The following is a 16,927-nucleotide window of genomic DNA, read 5'->3' as shown; positions in this document are numbered from 1 at the left end:
GTTCGTGAACATTGAGCAAGAATTTACCAAGATATGCACCTCCAAACTCTCAAACCCCAAAATGAAAAGTTGCAATTTTAACGATTCAATTGTGCCTGTTATACTGTGTGCTTTATTGATTGGCCCGTGGTGCTTGTGTGCAATACAACGATGCGTTCCCATTCAAAATCGTTGAAAATGCAACTTTTGATTTTGGGGTTTGGGGCTTTTCACAAATAGGCTGTCAAATAAGAAAGCAAAGTCCAATTAACAAAATGTATATTTCAGAATAATCCAAAATTATCAAGTTATTGAACAGCAAGGATGAATATAACTGACGAGTTTCTTTTTGTGCCTGGTGTATATGTACAACAAAGTTATACCACATTAAAGACAGGGATTTCAATTTTTTAACCCACCCTGTTTCAGTTGCAAACTTATCAAAAGCGTATGGTGCACATTTATTTATTATTAGGGACGCACCATTAGATATTATCGGGGAGGCTAGGGAGGTTTTTGAAAAAAAAAAACATTTTGCCTCCTTGATGAGTAAAAAAAAATTGCCTCCTTGATGAGTAAAAAACATTTTTTTGCCTCACTGATGAGTAAATTTTTTTTTCCCTACCCACCTCTGTATAAAGGTATACATTAAAATTGAAAAAAGACAACTTCGCCGCCGAAGGTAGCGAAAAAATAAATTTGCCTCTAAAGGCAGCGAAAAAAAAAATTCTGCCTGACCCTAACTCCCTAGCCCCCCCGATAATATCTAATGGTACGTCCCTTAGTGTCCCCAAAGGCAACTAGAAACCCAACTCTAATTTCTTTCGAAAGCGCGGTGTTCCAACGCCCTTTCCAAAGTTAGTTGTGTGTGTGTTTAGGGTACAAAGGGTTGGCTTTCTTACCTGCGTTAATTAATTGCATGTACTCATGGTCAAGTTTAATTACTAAACCTTTGTATCAAATTGAATACCTGCCTGCTTGGTGGGTGATCAACTTGTGTCGACTTTTTACCTCAGAGATCCGTTCTCGTATAGATCGCTGCATTTGTTTCGATTTTGTCGAAAATTTTCTTTAAAAAACTATTATAAGAAATCATCTGTAAATAATATAAAGATTAATAATTTTTTACAATAAAAGTTAATAAAAACCAAATCTTTTGGATGTCAAACTGGTTTTGTCTCTTGAACCGTTGCATAGTAAAACTTTCTGGTTCCCTAAAACAAGTCAAAGATAATGTACTTCCGACATTTTGGTGCTTGGAGAATCACTTTTAGCGTTCGCAAAAAAGTTACTCCTTTCTTGCTATAGGCCTATAAGTGAATTTCAAAACAACATTTAAACTGAGCTCCATTTGTTTCATCAATTAATTGTATTTAGGCTATAATGAGATTTTGAACAAAAGTTTCTTATGATGCAATTTGCTTTTCAAACTACTAACTATAATAACGAACGAACTAAAAGTTTTAAAAGTCCAGTGCACCTTTTTCGTTTATTCCCATACATACACTTACAGCTCAAATGCCGAATATTATGTGCGCATGATAATTAACAATAAAAATGCTAGCAAGTAAATTTCTGAAGACAATTAATTAGACACGCATGGTAAAATGAGCAATTTTAGGAACAAAATTCTCAATTGGTCATACCAAAAGGAAAAGAAAATTCTGCAAAAGTATACCCGGGGTCACTGACTGGCTGCACTCCATTGTATTCCTTTCTCAATTCTACATAACTGGACATAACAGAAAATATCAAGTTTTCTATGAAGCTTTGTGTTATACCCAGAATCGACCTTAAGGTGTTTTCACTCTTTTTGGGGAGGAAAAAGAAAAATAACGTTTCTGTTGATTGCGGTATATAAATGCAAATATCGAAATATGCGTTTAGGGACCAGCTGGGTGCTTATGACAATTATTTCACTTGAACCTGGATTCAATTTCTACGAAAGCTTGAATGTGTTATTTTCGAAAACTGTCTCGAGAGATGCACATTTTACCTAATTGATTCTGGCAGTCAGGCTTATATATAAACATCTCAAAAAAGTAACTAACTCCCTTAAATCTGTAAAATGCGTTGGAAGCAGAATTTATTTCTGCACATTTTGACACCACATTTGTATAGCAATTGACTAAATATTGACGTCACTGCGTACATTGGGCTATTCCAGAAATTAAAGGCACACCCCCTAAAGAAGACATGGGATTCCCAAAACTTTTCACCATTTTTTTGCTCTGGAAAAAAAAAAAAAAATGGCCATTATTCTCACAACCCTAAAGAAGACATGGGAATTCCCAAGAAAAAGACGCCTTTTTAGGCTTGGGAATTCCCAAAAATTTTGGCAAAAATGTGCATGTCTTCTTTAGGGACACTGGGAATTCCCATTTTTGTAAGCATTTTTTTTTTCAAAATGGGAATTCCCATTATTTCGGATATAATTTTGGTATGGGAATTCCCAAAACATTATGGTACAAATTTACATGTCTTCTTTAGGGGGGGGGGGTTGCCATTAATTTCTGGAATAGCCCATTTAAGTAGCCCAAGATTTGAAAGTTGCAGTAAATTGCAGGCAAATTGTATTGATTTTGCATTCAGTGTAATGGAAGGAAATCTGTGTAATGATATCTGAGTGTTTTTGTATTGTAAAAATTTGTATGTAAGTGCAACTTTCAAGTCTGGACCTCACTACATTTTAAATTGACCGGTGTTTTATTGTTTTCTGGGCTATTAAGCAGTTCCCCTAAAACAACAAGTAAAAAAATAACAACGACCATAACAATTAAAAAAAATTAACCACCTAGTCATGTTAATATATTAAAAGGGCATTTCGTGATCCACAGCATCATCCCCTACTTTTCTTTAAAAAAGTAGTTTGTTATGCCACTGGAAACCTCTGGCTACATAATGTTTATGTAAAAAAAATTCTTGCAGATTAATGGAGCAAAAATATCGTGAAATTTGAATTACGTCCTGGTGCAGCAGAACGAAATTACCAGTGAGACATTGTCTATTGTCTATGGAGCAGTGTAATACACTAAAGCATGCATAAACGCAAAATCGAAATCAACTGAAATTTTGGGAATAAGCTTTTTTTCGTGGATATCTACTGGATAATGTCATAAAAAGGGGATGCTAGACACAATGATTTATTACAAACCATGCATATGGGAAGGGTCGATATTGTAGGATATGAGTCAATGCTATCTTCAGTAGATAGCATCATAATGCCTACGCTATTTTGTCATCGCTAATTCACTGCCTACATACATAATGAGCTCATATGACAGCACCGCCCAACAGGTGTTTTTAATTATTACAACCCCATCCACATGGCGCTTTCAATCTGGATTTATTCGGTTCAATGTAAAACAAGGGCGGATCATGGATGTAAATGTGGTTTGGATATTAATCTGCTACCGGTACCATTCATGCATGCACATGTACGGTACGGAAAAATCTGTATTTTTATAAAAATGACGTTAAAAAAAAATCTGGGCTTTTTCAGATTTTTAGAAAAAAAAATTGAAAAAAAAATCACCTAATCTATAAACTAGTTTCTAAAAATTGCTACAAAAATTTAGACTTATACTGAAACTGCACCTCAAATCTGGCACACATCCCCGTATTCACCTTTCCACTAAAAACCCCTGGGCTTTAGGCGATTTAGTCAGTTGGGTTGTACACTCTCAGAAAAGTTTGTCCAATGTTGGTTAAGGAGGACACAGCCCACCGTTGGGCAAAATGTTGGGTAATGTTTTACCCAATATTGGGTTTAGCTAAAGGAATTTATACAACATTGGGCAAAACATTACCCAACGTTGGGATGTGCCTTCCTCAACCAACGTTGGGCAAACTTTTTTGAGAGTGTATGGGGGTGCTGTGAGGCTGTAGGCCTACTAGTATTTTATCATGTTTTCTTTTGATATTCTGATAATAAAAAAAAAGCAAAAACAAAAAACACCCAAAGTTGATCCAGATCTGTTTTAAGACGGGCTTGAACCAGATGCATTCATGATCGTTTGGATACCCCCACCATTATTACCATAGGCGTTCTGCATGAGCATTTACTCTTATGGCCTATGTACTCTATTGCCATGGAAACGAAAATAGTGTACTATATGCATAATGAGTTTGGTAAATAATTTGTAATAGGCAGCTAGAAATGTAATGTACGAAAATGACAGCTGGCAAAGCGCATTTGATATTATATTTAAAAATGGAGATATAAATTTAAAAATAAATAAATAAATAAACCAACAAACAAACAAACAAACAAACAAACAAATAAATAAATAGGGGGCCTAAATAAATAAATAAATAAATAAATAAATAAATAAATAACAGGATGAATGAATGAATTAATGAATAAATGAATTCAAATTAAATCAATGAATTAATTAATGAATCGAGCAATCAATCAATCAATCAATCAATCAATCAATCAATCAATCAATCAATCAATCAATCAATCAATCAATCAATCAATCAATCAATCAATCAATCAATCAATCAATCAACAGTGACGAAGTTGGGCCACGTGTAGACCCTCCCTCGGGTCCGTGGAGAACGACTGGTAATGTAGATTACATAGCATTAAAAATCAACCCAATACACGGACCCTCCCAGTCTGTAGGCAATTTGACTTCCAGCTCCCACAAACTGCTGGAAGTTCACTTTACGGATTTGGAGTCACGCAATCTTTCTATATACCACGTCCATGTTTTCACTACATTAACGTTTGTGTAAGCGACTAAACAACGATATTGTATCCGACCAATCAACGCAGCTTGGCAGCGCGGGGATATTTGAAAAGGCTTCCCTAGCTAAATAATGTGCAAACATTTGCAAACCGCACGCGATAATGTACGCAATATGGACAATAGGCCTAAGTCCGAGTCGAGTGGTTGCCTTTTATTATTGCGCGTACCATGGGTCTATCAGACGCGTGCCACTTGAGCTCAATACCTCTCAGTTGTTGACAAGTGTCCCATCCGATCTTGCGTCACATCCCGCGGCATAGCTTTGTGCTACCATATTTGAATTGAAACTGGGGCGGGGCTTTCGTAATTGACATCGGAATCACCGTGCTTCGTTGAACGAATATTTGGAAGTGAGATCTCTAACAGATTGGACCAGTCTCGGAATCAGCGCTCAATGGACTTTCGCGTTCACTTATAATACGAGTATATTTCTATATTGCTGCATGGTTGACTGTGGTGGGTGTAATTAGTGGCGTCGATTTGTGGATGAAGAGGAATGGGTTTTTGGCATTGAAGAAAATAAGGGGGGGAGTTGGCATTTTTTTTCATAAGGCATTACGTACTTAATTATTTATTGTTACATTATCCAGAGATGGAACCGAACCGAGACTGGGGGCCAGTCTAGGCCACGTGTGGCGCTATGTTTGGATACGAGCTGTGTGAAATGATGACATGCTTTACATACTCATGCGCAGTAGTACAAGAAGAAAATGACTGAAATTGCAAATTTGATTTGAAGAATGTGTGATTTTTCGTCTTCAATCGGCGAAGAAAGGTAATGTTAAGCCGATTGGTATTGAGTTGAGTGATTTGTGAAGTGAATAGTGAACGCTTAATATTTCAAAGTATATGAGGATTGACGATAATGAGCAGTATACAGGCGCGTATCCAGGAATTCGTAGACCGGGGGGCGCAAAATAGATCTTTGTAAAATATCATATGGCCGCGAAGCGGCCATCCCGGAGCGCTTGCGCGAGGCAGGGGGTGTCTGAGGGGGATGTGCCCCCTCAGAAGTGAGAAACTTTTACAAAATGAAGACCTAATTGAAGCCATTTGGTGGACCATTTCTGTCATTATTGTGTAAAATTTGAGTTTGAAAAAGCCTAAAATCTGCGAAAAGACGGCCCAATTGAAGCCATTTGTGGACAAGTTTGGACTTTTATTGTATGAATATTGGTTTATAATTATGTACCCATGAAGTTGCGCATGCAGGGGGTGTCTGAGGGGGATGTGCCCCCTCAGAAGTGAGAAAATTTTGCAAAATGAAGACCTAATTGAAGCCATTCGGTGGACTAAATTCCTATTATGGGGTAAAAAAGTTTGAGAAAGAAACTTTTGGAAAATAAATACCCAATTGAAGCCATTTGGTGGACCATTTTGTCACTATTATTGTGTAAATGTTAGTTTGAAAAAAGCCTAAAATTTATGAAAAGACGGCCCAATTGAAGCCATTTGTGGACAAGTTTTGACTTTTACAAATTGTATGAATTGTTGGTTTATAATTATGTACCCATAACGTTTCGCGTGCAGGGGGTGTCTGAGGGGGATGTGCCCCCCTCAGAAGTGAGAAACTTTTACAAAATGAAGACCTAATTGAAGCCATTTGGTGCACTATGGACCATTTCTGTCATTATTGTGTAAAATTTGAGTTTGAAAAAGCCTAAAATTTGCGAAAAGACGGCCCAATTGAAGCCATTTGTGGACAAGTTTGGACTTTTATTGTATGAATTATTGCTTTATAATTATGTACCCATGAAGTTGCGCATTTTTAAATTTTTAAATTTAAATTTGAAAAGGCCGAAAATTTGCCAAATGACGGCCCAATTGAAGCCATTCGTGGACAAGTTTTGACCTTTGTTGTATAAATTACCCGGTATTGCTGTATACATGTAAACATAAAGTTGCGACTGCTGGGGTGTCAGAAGAGAGAAACTTTTGCAAAATGAAGACCTAATTGATGCCATTTGGTGGACCATTTTGGCAATATTATTGTGTAAAATTTTTAGTTTGAAAAAGCCGAAAATATCAAATTTGCGAAATGACAGGCCAATTTTGAAGCCACTTTTTTTTTACTGTTACTGTATTTGGTTTAAACATCATCAAGTGCTGGGTATTAAATACAGAAGTTAAAACGGGCAGTTGTTTATATACATGGGGGGTGTCTTGAGGATGTTCCCCTGAGAAGTTTTGAAATTTGGAAAATGAAGGTCCAATTGAAACCATTTGGTTCATCCTTTTTACACTTTTATCAAAAAAAAAAAAGGGCCCGAACTCAAATTGTAAAATTTTAAATGTTACATTTTAGGCCTAAGACTTGAGATTCGCAATTAAAGCATGCATTGATCGATGTTGAATTGAAGTCAGCGTGGAGTCCCGGGGCACTCCAACTTTGGAGGTGACGCGTATGTAGGGCTGTTAAGACCCCCTTTTTCAGCATCACTGTCACCCAAAGACCCCATATTTTTTACGAACACATGCTCGCTCCGCGCTCTGTCACCCGAAGACCCCCTATTTTTCCATTTGATCTGGTACCCAAAGACCCTTACAAGTTCAATTTGAACAGCAACTTTCATTTATCACTGATTTTGTTACTTATTTTGAAAAAATAAAGAAATTTGAAGCCATTTAGAACTAGAAATTTGATTTTCGAGGATTTTGTGGCGCTGTTTTGGTTCTCATCCAAAGATTCCATTTAAAAAAAAGGTCATGTTCTCACCCAATGACCCCATATTTTTTACATTTTGCTCTCACCGACTGCCAAAAATCATGCTCTCACCCAATGACCCCATATTTTTTACATGTTGCTCTCACGAATGCCCCTTAGTGCGAAAGCGCCAGCCCTACACCTATATCCATTTCAAATTGAAGTGCCCCAGGCGTGGAGTCCGCCTTATGCCTACTGACTTTGGTGACAAAATGTGACGGGCCCTATCGGCGGGCCCGCCGTAAGTTTTCACATGCTTTTGGGCAGAGGACCCGCCTTCAAGCAATGCCTAACTTATCACAGACCTATATAAGCATATAGCCTTCGGGCGAAACGGACCGTAGTGAACATGGAATAAATTTGTTTCTTTTATAATGTTATCATACACGCTCTCCTTCACAGGATCGAGCATTTCTCTCGATTTGATCACCATATCCCGTCCAGCTCACTTTGAGCTCCCATTCCTTTTGTAAAGGAATTTTTATTAATGAAAGAAGAAACACAACTTTATGTATAAGCCTATATTACGGTATATAGATTGACCCTATTGCGGTTTAGGCATGGGCCTACTATAGGCCTACGTGCAATTTTTCTCCTTTCCTCTTTCCCTGAATCCGCGCCTGAACGGTATCATTAGTTACAACTAGTAACTGCTCAAAAATGCTCAAAATATTATACTTGCCCGCCCCCCTGACAATTTATGCCATTAGGCATAGGCCTACAAGTGTGCTCTCAAAGCGTCAGGGTGGCCAGCGTGCTCAGAAAGTAAGGCCCCCTATCACAAAATATAGGCTAGTATAGGGCTATCTATAGTCGCATAAGGCCCAAATTGACTTCTATTTTGAAGCCTGCAAAATAATGTCCCGTTCTCCTAGTTCGATCTCTCCTCTTCTCTCTCTCTCTCTCCCTCCCTCCTTCCCTCTCTCTCTCTCCTTTTTTTTTTTTTTTTTTTTTTTAGTACCCGGGGCTACCGTTCAAAAAGGGCTAAATCGCTACTGGTATAGACCAGGCCCGTACGCAGGATTTCATTTGGGGGGGTGCTGATTTTGAAAAAGTGGACCTTTTTTTTCCAAATTTTGTGAAAAGTGGACTTTCTTCCTAAAATTTGGACCTTTTTTGTCCAAAAAAGCGTAAAAAACCCGATTTTTTTTTTCGCTACGATCGCAATTTCTGACAATTTTGGACATTGTGTCATTGTGTTTGTGTCATTGTGTTTCCGAGTTCAAGTTGATTTACTAACGAAAACCTGATCGAATTGCCTCATTTCCTTCCAAAGTTACGATGAATTTATGTATTTTTTCTGATCATGATGAGTAACACTGGCGGGTGTCTGCGGGACTTTTATTAAACCAGTGGAAATGATTTGAAAAGGTTTTCCAAGACTGGCAATGTTGTTTCTATGATCCGCCAAGCTTGGCCATAAGAAATATTGGCGTTATAAAATTACCGGAAGTAAATTGTTTTCCTTTGTTTATGGTCACGCCACAATGCTTTGTGGGTAAAATAGCGTTATTCTGCTTAGAAGTCGTGATAACGGTGGTTCATAACCGGCCAAGCTCAATAGATAAGAAGCTTAGCAAATCGATAGTGCACCATTCATACCTGATTGCTCAGTATCGACTCGTAACGATCATAGTACAAAGGGAACGGGGTTCGTGAATTCTCCTTCTATAATACCTACCATGCTTAAAGTTTTAAAGACACAATATAATCATGATAATGTATAATGAATATAAATTAGAAGAAATTCATATAGTTAGTCAAATATTAAAAAGTATTAACATAAAAAGCTCATACACCATACTATCATGCAGTAAAGCACAAATAATGAATTGAACAGTCTGTACATGTGGTGTTATATTTTCTGTATTGACAAAATGAATGTGATATGATGCACATTATTTCAGTTAAAGTGTTAATGTGTGATTTGCATAAAGAATAGATTCCTATTTAAATATTAGTTTTCACTGATCACATTGTCATGAGGTAAAACTTCGCTCTTGCTATTTCATTCCAGCGCCTACAATCATACAACGCATGTATTTAGCTTGCCGATCATATTATTATCATGAATGACAAATTAATATTGGTGTAGCTTCACAATAAACAAGACGTAAGACAATTATTGATATATATACATGTACACAATTTATACGTCAACACGTAAGACGAATAGCAATAGACACAGTTTTATATACCTCACTGATTCAATGATTCAATAATACATATATTATGCACGCGATGTGTTTAGCCACCACTCGATCGGTAAACTCTGAATAAAACCGGAGATCTCCGCTTCCCTGCTCAGGCTTTGAGCACTCTCGTTTCATGCCTTCGGCATGAACGCCTTCAGTGTGGACCCCATCCCGAGCATCTTTGACAAAGACTAGTTCAGAAACAGAAATGAGTGCAACATTTGCTCTACATTTCACAAGTTCAATGTGCTATCAATCGTCACCCTCAAATGCGATTATAGCAAGCTATTATATAGGCCTGTCATTATGATACAGTCAACCTACAAAAGTACATAGTAATCGAACAAAGCAGCCTCTGTCACATGTTTTGTTATAGTCTGTCTCAAATTTGCTGCCAACATTCTCTACTGTCAAACTCTTACCACAATTTGTCAAATTACAGTAGCTATGAACTTTAGCCGTGTTAGTCTGAGGCTGAAGACCCTGCAGCTAATATGTGACTGTTTGACTCTAGGATTAGTCTGTGGATTCTACATGGATTGCGTATTAAACTTTGTTGTGCAAAGTTTGCTCCAAACCAATGGCATAGGGGAGGGAATGAGTCCCCCAGCCATGACTCATGTCTAGCTCCAGATGTCCCTCTCATGACCTTGGCAGCTGACAGGACTAGTGTAATTGTAACTTTTGGGTGCTAACGAAAATGCTAACAAATTAATTTCATATATTTTTTATGCTAGCCTGACCAAAATAGACAGTATTATCAAAAACAAAATGAGTATGGACTCACCTTAAACTTTGCTCTTACAGGCCCAAGGAAGCTTGCAAAATGACTGAAAGTTGTGTTTTTTCTGACTTTTTAAAATATGAACTTTTCCATCTTAAGCTTTGAGTTCCACAAAATTGTTCAGTAGCTATGAACTTTACCTGTGTTAGTCTGAAATTGAAGCAGCTAGTAATGTGACTCTATTTGACTCCAGGATAACTAAATATGAAAAAATTATAATCTATAATCTCGTTGATTCAAATTGCTATTGTATTGTAAGTTTATTGAGCTTGCTTTCTACATGTTTGTAAGTGCTGTTTTTTAGTAAATGTTTTGGCTTTGTTTTTGGTAGTATTTTTGAAAGGTAGTAGTTTTCTTAGTTTTGTATAGGGGGGGTCAACATTTTGCAGGCTTATTGACTTTCATTGTACCTCCTCCATCTTATTGTATTTTGTTATTTTCTATTTTGTATATTTTTTAATGATGGAAATAAAATAACTATGAACTATGATTAGTTTTGGATTCTGTCTTGCAAAGCTTTTAAGTGGCATAACAGGGAAAGGTTAGTGATGACTTTTGGGAACTACTGTAACTAAACTAAGAAATTAATTTTCTGCTTTGAGTAATAGTTTAATCTTCCTCATCAGGGTACGGTAATATTATTGTTGTTTTTAATGCTAGCCTGACAAAATTGAACAGCAAATCTGATAACAATATCTGTTCTGAATGAGGAAGGGCTCACCTACATATACAATTTCATCACACAGGCCTCAGCTTGCAAGAGAGCTAAAATTGAGTTCTTCAGACTTTTGGAAATATTAACTTTTCCACCTTTAAGCTGTTGCTGATCTGTTAAGTCCTGCCACATAAAATTGTGTTGTGAGCTAGGATGTCATACCTTATGGCTCAAATGTTTCTTGAACATTTTGGTTAATTTGAAAGTTTTATGCAGTTGGATTGGACGTTTTTCTTGCAGTGATTATATATAAGACACAGTCAAAATAACCAAAATAATTTACCCTGTGTGGCAATTGCCTGAAATTAAGTCTCAGTCTCTTTCAGAGTGCTACTACGATCTGGCACTTTACAGCACATACTGCACATACATTGTACTACTGTAATACTGTATTTCTAAAGAAATTTACTGTAACATGTGAATCCCTTAAAATATATAACATGATCCATTTATAATTTTATAACAAATTTTTATTCCATCTTTTATAGGAGCACCAGATTTTACCTGCATTGGTTATCCTCCCAGAGTCTCATCAACCAACCTCACCGATGTCTCTCTCACCGCGTACCTGGGAGGGGACGACACTACAGCTACCACAGTCAGCTTCAACCTGGGTGCTATCACAGGGGCATCATTCACATTGCCTGGGACCACTTATAATGGCAATGATACCACTCAGTACGAAGCATGGCATGAGATACCAGCTAGTTCTGATAAAGAGAGGGTTGGAGCTTTCAAATGTACGGTACAACAAGATGGGATGTCTACTAACGTGATTGTGCCTATAGTATCAAAGAATGGTAGGTCTTTATAAATGGGAAAATGTGTGAACAAGCCAGAATCAAAGACAGAATTAGTTTGCATCTGATGTCACTGTTAAGCAAACTCCCCACGACCCTATTGGTTAGTAGCACGTAAGAGGACGATTAATTCATCTGGTGCCTTCATTGGAGAAAGGAATTGAAGAAAATGGTAAAATATTATGGTACTTTTACAAGGCAAAAAACCGCTTATCTAGACATTTTAAACATGGTGCCTCCAGGAAGGAAAGTTTGCTATTACTAAGACTTAACTTTTGAGACAGTTTATATATAGTTGAAGGTGCAAAATTTTAAATCATAAGGCATGCTGTTTTACCGCCACATTCAGAAACTCAATCATCACAACACACGTAAATAAACCAAGTTTGATTGACAAAAGACATCAGACACAAACTAGTCTTTTTAATGCTGTCTATGATATATTACTAATGAATACGGTTAAATGATAGACTAAGGCACAATGACAAACTAGCATGCTTCAACTGGACTCTTATAGGTTAATAACTGCATATCACTTGTTGAGAGAGAAATTGGACAAATGAATGCACGCATGCTGAGATTGTGGGAAAGACTTTTACGACTGTAATTCATAACAATTAGTGGGTTTTTAGGGGGTTCGCCGTCGGACAAGTTAAGAACTGTCAAGCTTTCGTCAGGAGTAAGTCTAGACTTCTTCAGGACAAAGGCAGCCCCTTGCCTACTGATGGATGGTTCTGAAAAGAGCCATCAGTAGGCAAGGAGCCTACTGAGATGGTCCCGCTGAGATGTTGATGCGGGTGTGTGCATATTGGGCTACAGGTAAATTAAGTAATTCTTGGCCAAGTTTGAACACTCGGAATGCTAGTGGCACTGCGAAAACACATGGTACAGAAGAAAAACATGCCTTACATTGTGTACACGCTTAGTACGTTACATGGATGCAACAGGTATGTTCTAGCTTGGCCAAGAATTATTTTTAAATTTACCTGTAGCATCAACATTCATCACAAGTGCATTGATTTGTGTCAATTTATCTTGAAACAAGTGATATATAAAAAAGTGAGTTTTGAGTAACTTTAACTATTTCAACTGAGTAACCAAAGTTCTTGATATCTGATCCAGAAATTGCACTTACTTTGTGTACGTTTCAGCAACACTGTTGCCTTTGTCAACACTTGATGATGAGTGATTCCTACTGGCAACCGATGCTAGATGTATCTCCAGCGTAGGTCTTGGTGTTGCCAGTTGATTTTCCATCTGGGGATTTTCTTGAACCTAGTTCTAGAAACTCATCAAAATGTGTGAGAGTTGATACTGTCCGTCGTCTCTGTTCACTGAATCAACTGGTTACTGAGTTTACTCTACTCTAATCAACTGGTTACTGAGTTTACTCTACCGATCCTGATGAATTTATTCAACCATATTTCAACTGAGTTTGAGTGGGGGATGCATTCTATATTGGATTTCAAAATCTTCTCAGCTCTACATTTTTGGCTGCTGCAGCAATTATTATTATTTTGTTTTAGGTTTGTGTTATCATTATATGAATGGTTTGTTGTACATTGTCCGAATGAAAAAACAAGAATGCCTTTGTATAAAAATAGAACATGCTCAGTTTCTTGCGTCAGGAAAACAGTTTAATAAACATTTTGGATTTTTTGCTTTTCGAAACCAAGTGAAATTTTACTCACTACAATATTTCGTCCTATGCGTCGGAGGACTTCATCAGCGGCCTTCGGAGCGTATCCAAAGAGTATATAAAAACACAAAGTTGACACGGCAATGAAACCCCACCGCACTCTCAGACAAATACTAGTCCACCCAAAAGACAAGCGTGAAAAGGAAAAAACCGGCAATTGCATTTATGAAATCGGCTGCAAAACTGTCATCTCTCCTATGTCGCTGAAACCTCACGGATGTTCGGCACTAGACTTGCTGAACATAAAGCGGAAGTCAAAAAGGCCAATGAAAAAAAGTTCATACGCTCAGAACGCAGGACATCGGAAATGGAACAGACCAAATCAGCCATATCAGATCACGTAGCAAGGGCAAACCACGTTATAGATTGGGAAGAATCAAAGATACTTGGGCGGGAGCACGACAAAAGATCCAGAGAAGTCAGAGGCGCAATGGAGATTAGAAGGCGGGCACCAACACCCTAAACAGGAGGAGGGCACCTACCTCTTGAGTCATGTCTATGATCCACTTCTGAAGTCTGCAAAAGAGAAGGAATAACGGAAACCACTCAAACTTGTTTGCCGGGAAAGTGGATCAGATGACCAAAATCAGTCATACCTGATAAAAATCTCAACTTTTTTTGAGGAAAGTGGGATGATGAGGCTGTGGATCACAAAATGCCCTTTTAACTATTTCAAAGTACTTTTTATACATAAAACAAAAAGATGATTGTACAAAAAAATTCTAACTTTAGATCCAAATTTTCACTTTGAACTCATAACCCTCTCTATGCGGGTGTCAACTGCAGACAACAAATTTCAGTTTTTTTTAGAATTGTACATTTTATGGCCACATTTGGAATCGGCATTAAAAAGGCATAAAATACGTATAAACAAGCCTAGTATTGGTCCATTGGTTCTTGAAATAACTCTTGATATTTTGAGAAAACATCTCAATACTTGGACTTTTTATGTTGAAGCCTATGGCTAGCATGCAAAACATTAAACAATTCATATCTGTTTTGTTCACTTTCAACATGGATATATATCTTCAGTAGATATCTTCATATGTTCAACAATGCACCCAATCATTTATCACAAAGATTAATTGGTTTATTGCATGTCAACTTTTCTTTTCAATTTAACTGATTATCAAAATATGAAAAGGATTGTAACAATTTATACCAAATTATTTCTTAAACGATTCTTAACAAATGTAATGGACCATGTCTCCATGCCCTCTTTGTGAAAAGGGTGATTTTATTAAGCCCTTTGTGCTTGATACAATTAACAATTCCTATTTGTTACCTACTTCCACAAAATGGGTGTAAAGTCATCAGGTCATTTTAGCAGATACGGTTCCTATGGGCATTAACATTAAAATTCAATTGAAAACTTATAAAATTTGGGAGAAAATATTGATTTTTGACAGCCAAATCAATGCAAGCCTTTCAAAAAGGTACATGTTAGTATGCTTTTATAGCTTATAAAATAAGGAATTCACGTTTGGAATATCTTAGAAGTTTGTTGTCAACTTTGTGATCATTTTTTGTATAAGTTCAGGCCCGTACGCAGGGGGGAGGGGGGGTGCGTTACGGGTTTTTCGTCAAAAAATGTCCAAATTTTGGAAAGAAAGTCCACTTTTCACAAAATCGCCCCCCTTGGGAAAAAGGTCAACTTTACCAAAATCAGCACCCCCAAACAAAATCCTGCGTACGGACCTGTATAAGTTCATCAATATTTTCAAGTTGCCCAATTCATGAACATTTTGATTGTCTCCATTATATGTGGCTGTAATGTGGACAAGGCTTCTTTTGTTTGATTATTATAACACAGTTTAATGAATGCCGGCCGAATGCCGGGAATAAGTCACATCAACAAATCTAGCATTTGTCTGTCGTTTGCTGTCCTTTGAACGAACTTTACTTTACAAGTAAATTGAAAAAGAAACAATTTGGTAGGACATTAATCAAAGACAGTGGCAGCGCTATGGGCAGGGGGGAGTTGGCAAGGGGGCATTTGCCCAAAATATTTTTCTTTCCCCCCAGTTTACCCTCCCCCCCCCCACTTTTGAGGCAAAAAACCCCAAATTATGTAAATTTCCACTTCCCCCCTGAAATTCACTTTCCCCACCCCTCATGCCCCCGGAAAAACATTCCTGGTGCAGCCACTGATCAGAGGGGAGGGGTAACTGAAAATTTTGCTTCCATTCAGCCATTGTTTGGAAGATCAAAGGTTCGCTACATGTATGCCATCATTTATTGGTGCATTCATTATGCAGTCCTTTCCATAAGATGAACTATACTGTGTTTCACCTCAAATTTGGTAGTGACATCAATACTTTTACACGATTGCACCGCAAGCATGTCAGCAAGTCGCCCTTATAGGCATGCGTGTACATAGCATACGCTCTGCGCGGTTAACTTTACCCACACAATTTGATACTCGCATTTAGCGAAATACACACCGAGATCACTACCGAACTTGAGGTAGATAGGAAGCACAGTTTACATAGGAAGCTTTTTAATTTCTATCATTTTCTTTCTTACACTTTTCAGCCCATTTTGTCCAGACAAGTCAAACCATTACCGTCAGCAGAGGAGATAGCGTCACTATTGGAGTCACAACGGACTTGGATCCATTGCCCAAGGTGATATGGCGGAAGGAATCGGGCATCATAGCAGATACAACAGCAAATCAACTGGTATACTCCATAATGAATGTGGACTCAAGTCACCAAGGGATCTATGAGATCTATGCAAATAAAATGAGGAATGAAGGATTTAGTGCAATCATCAGGCTTATTGTCAGAGGTGAGTGAGCAATATGTAATGTTTGTTAATGATTACTTGATGCGAAGGCACTGACACTTTTATATGTTGGTAGCCCCTGGGTGGAAGGCCTTGCATAGGTGCAGCCTCCCCCCCAAAAAAAAGTCCCAACTGACAGGGCAGGTAAAATTGTGTTTTAAAAATGTTTTAGGCCATAAGAACCTTTTGGCTAAGTTTTAGTCCAATATAAATGTGTATTCATTAAATTTGGATGTTGGTAAAAGCAATAGAATACCACTTGAAAACTTTTTGAAAATGCCATGACATGATTTGGTCCAATGGTATAATTCATACCATTTTACCAGTCTGGGTGAACAAGAAAAAATGATACCTTGCACAATGCCTCTACTTAAAGTTCAACACATCTACAACCCAGAAAAACATACTGAACTTAAGCTTGGTCAGGCATAATCTGTTATTGATTTTTAGTGAAGATAAAATCTTCTAAATTATTTTGTTCATCTAAAAAGTGCAATCACAAGTAGG

At 37.5% G+C, this 16,927-nt stretch overlaps 1 protein-coding gene across 1 annotated transcript in view; it reads left to right on the top strand.

The window, feature by feature from the left end:
* The window catches only part of LOC140141304 (phosphatidylinositol phosphatase PTPRQ-like), a 177,717-nt gene that overhangs the window by 42,113 nt on the left and 118,677 nt on the right, over nucleotides 1-16,927 (top strand). The window contains exons 2-3 of the mRNA XM_072163131.1: nucleotides 11,623-11,934; nucleotides 16,169-16,423. Coding sequence (XP_072019232.1) covers nucleotides 11,623-11,934; nucleotides 16,169-16,423 — 567 coding nt within the window. The remainder of the gene's footprint in view (nucleotides 1-11,622; nucleotides 11,935-16,168; nucleotides 16,424-16,927) is intronic.

Source organism: Amphiura filiformis, chromosome 19 (genome assembly GCF_039555335.1).
Source record: "Amphiura filiformis chromosome 19, Afil_fr2py, whole genome shotgun sequence".
Classification (NCBI taxonomy): Eukaryota; Metazoa; Echinodermata; class Ophiuroidea; order Amphilepidida; family Amphiuridae; genus Amphiura; species Amphiura filiformis.
This window is presented reverse-complemented; position numbering and strand designations above follow the sequence as displayed.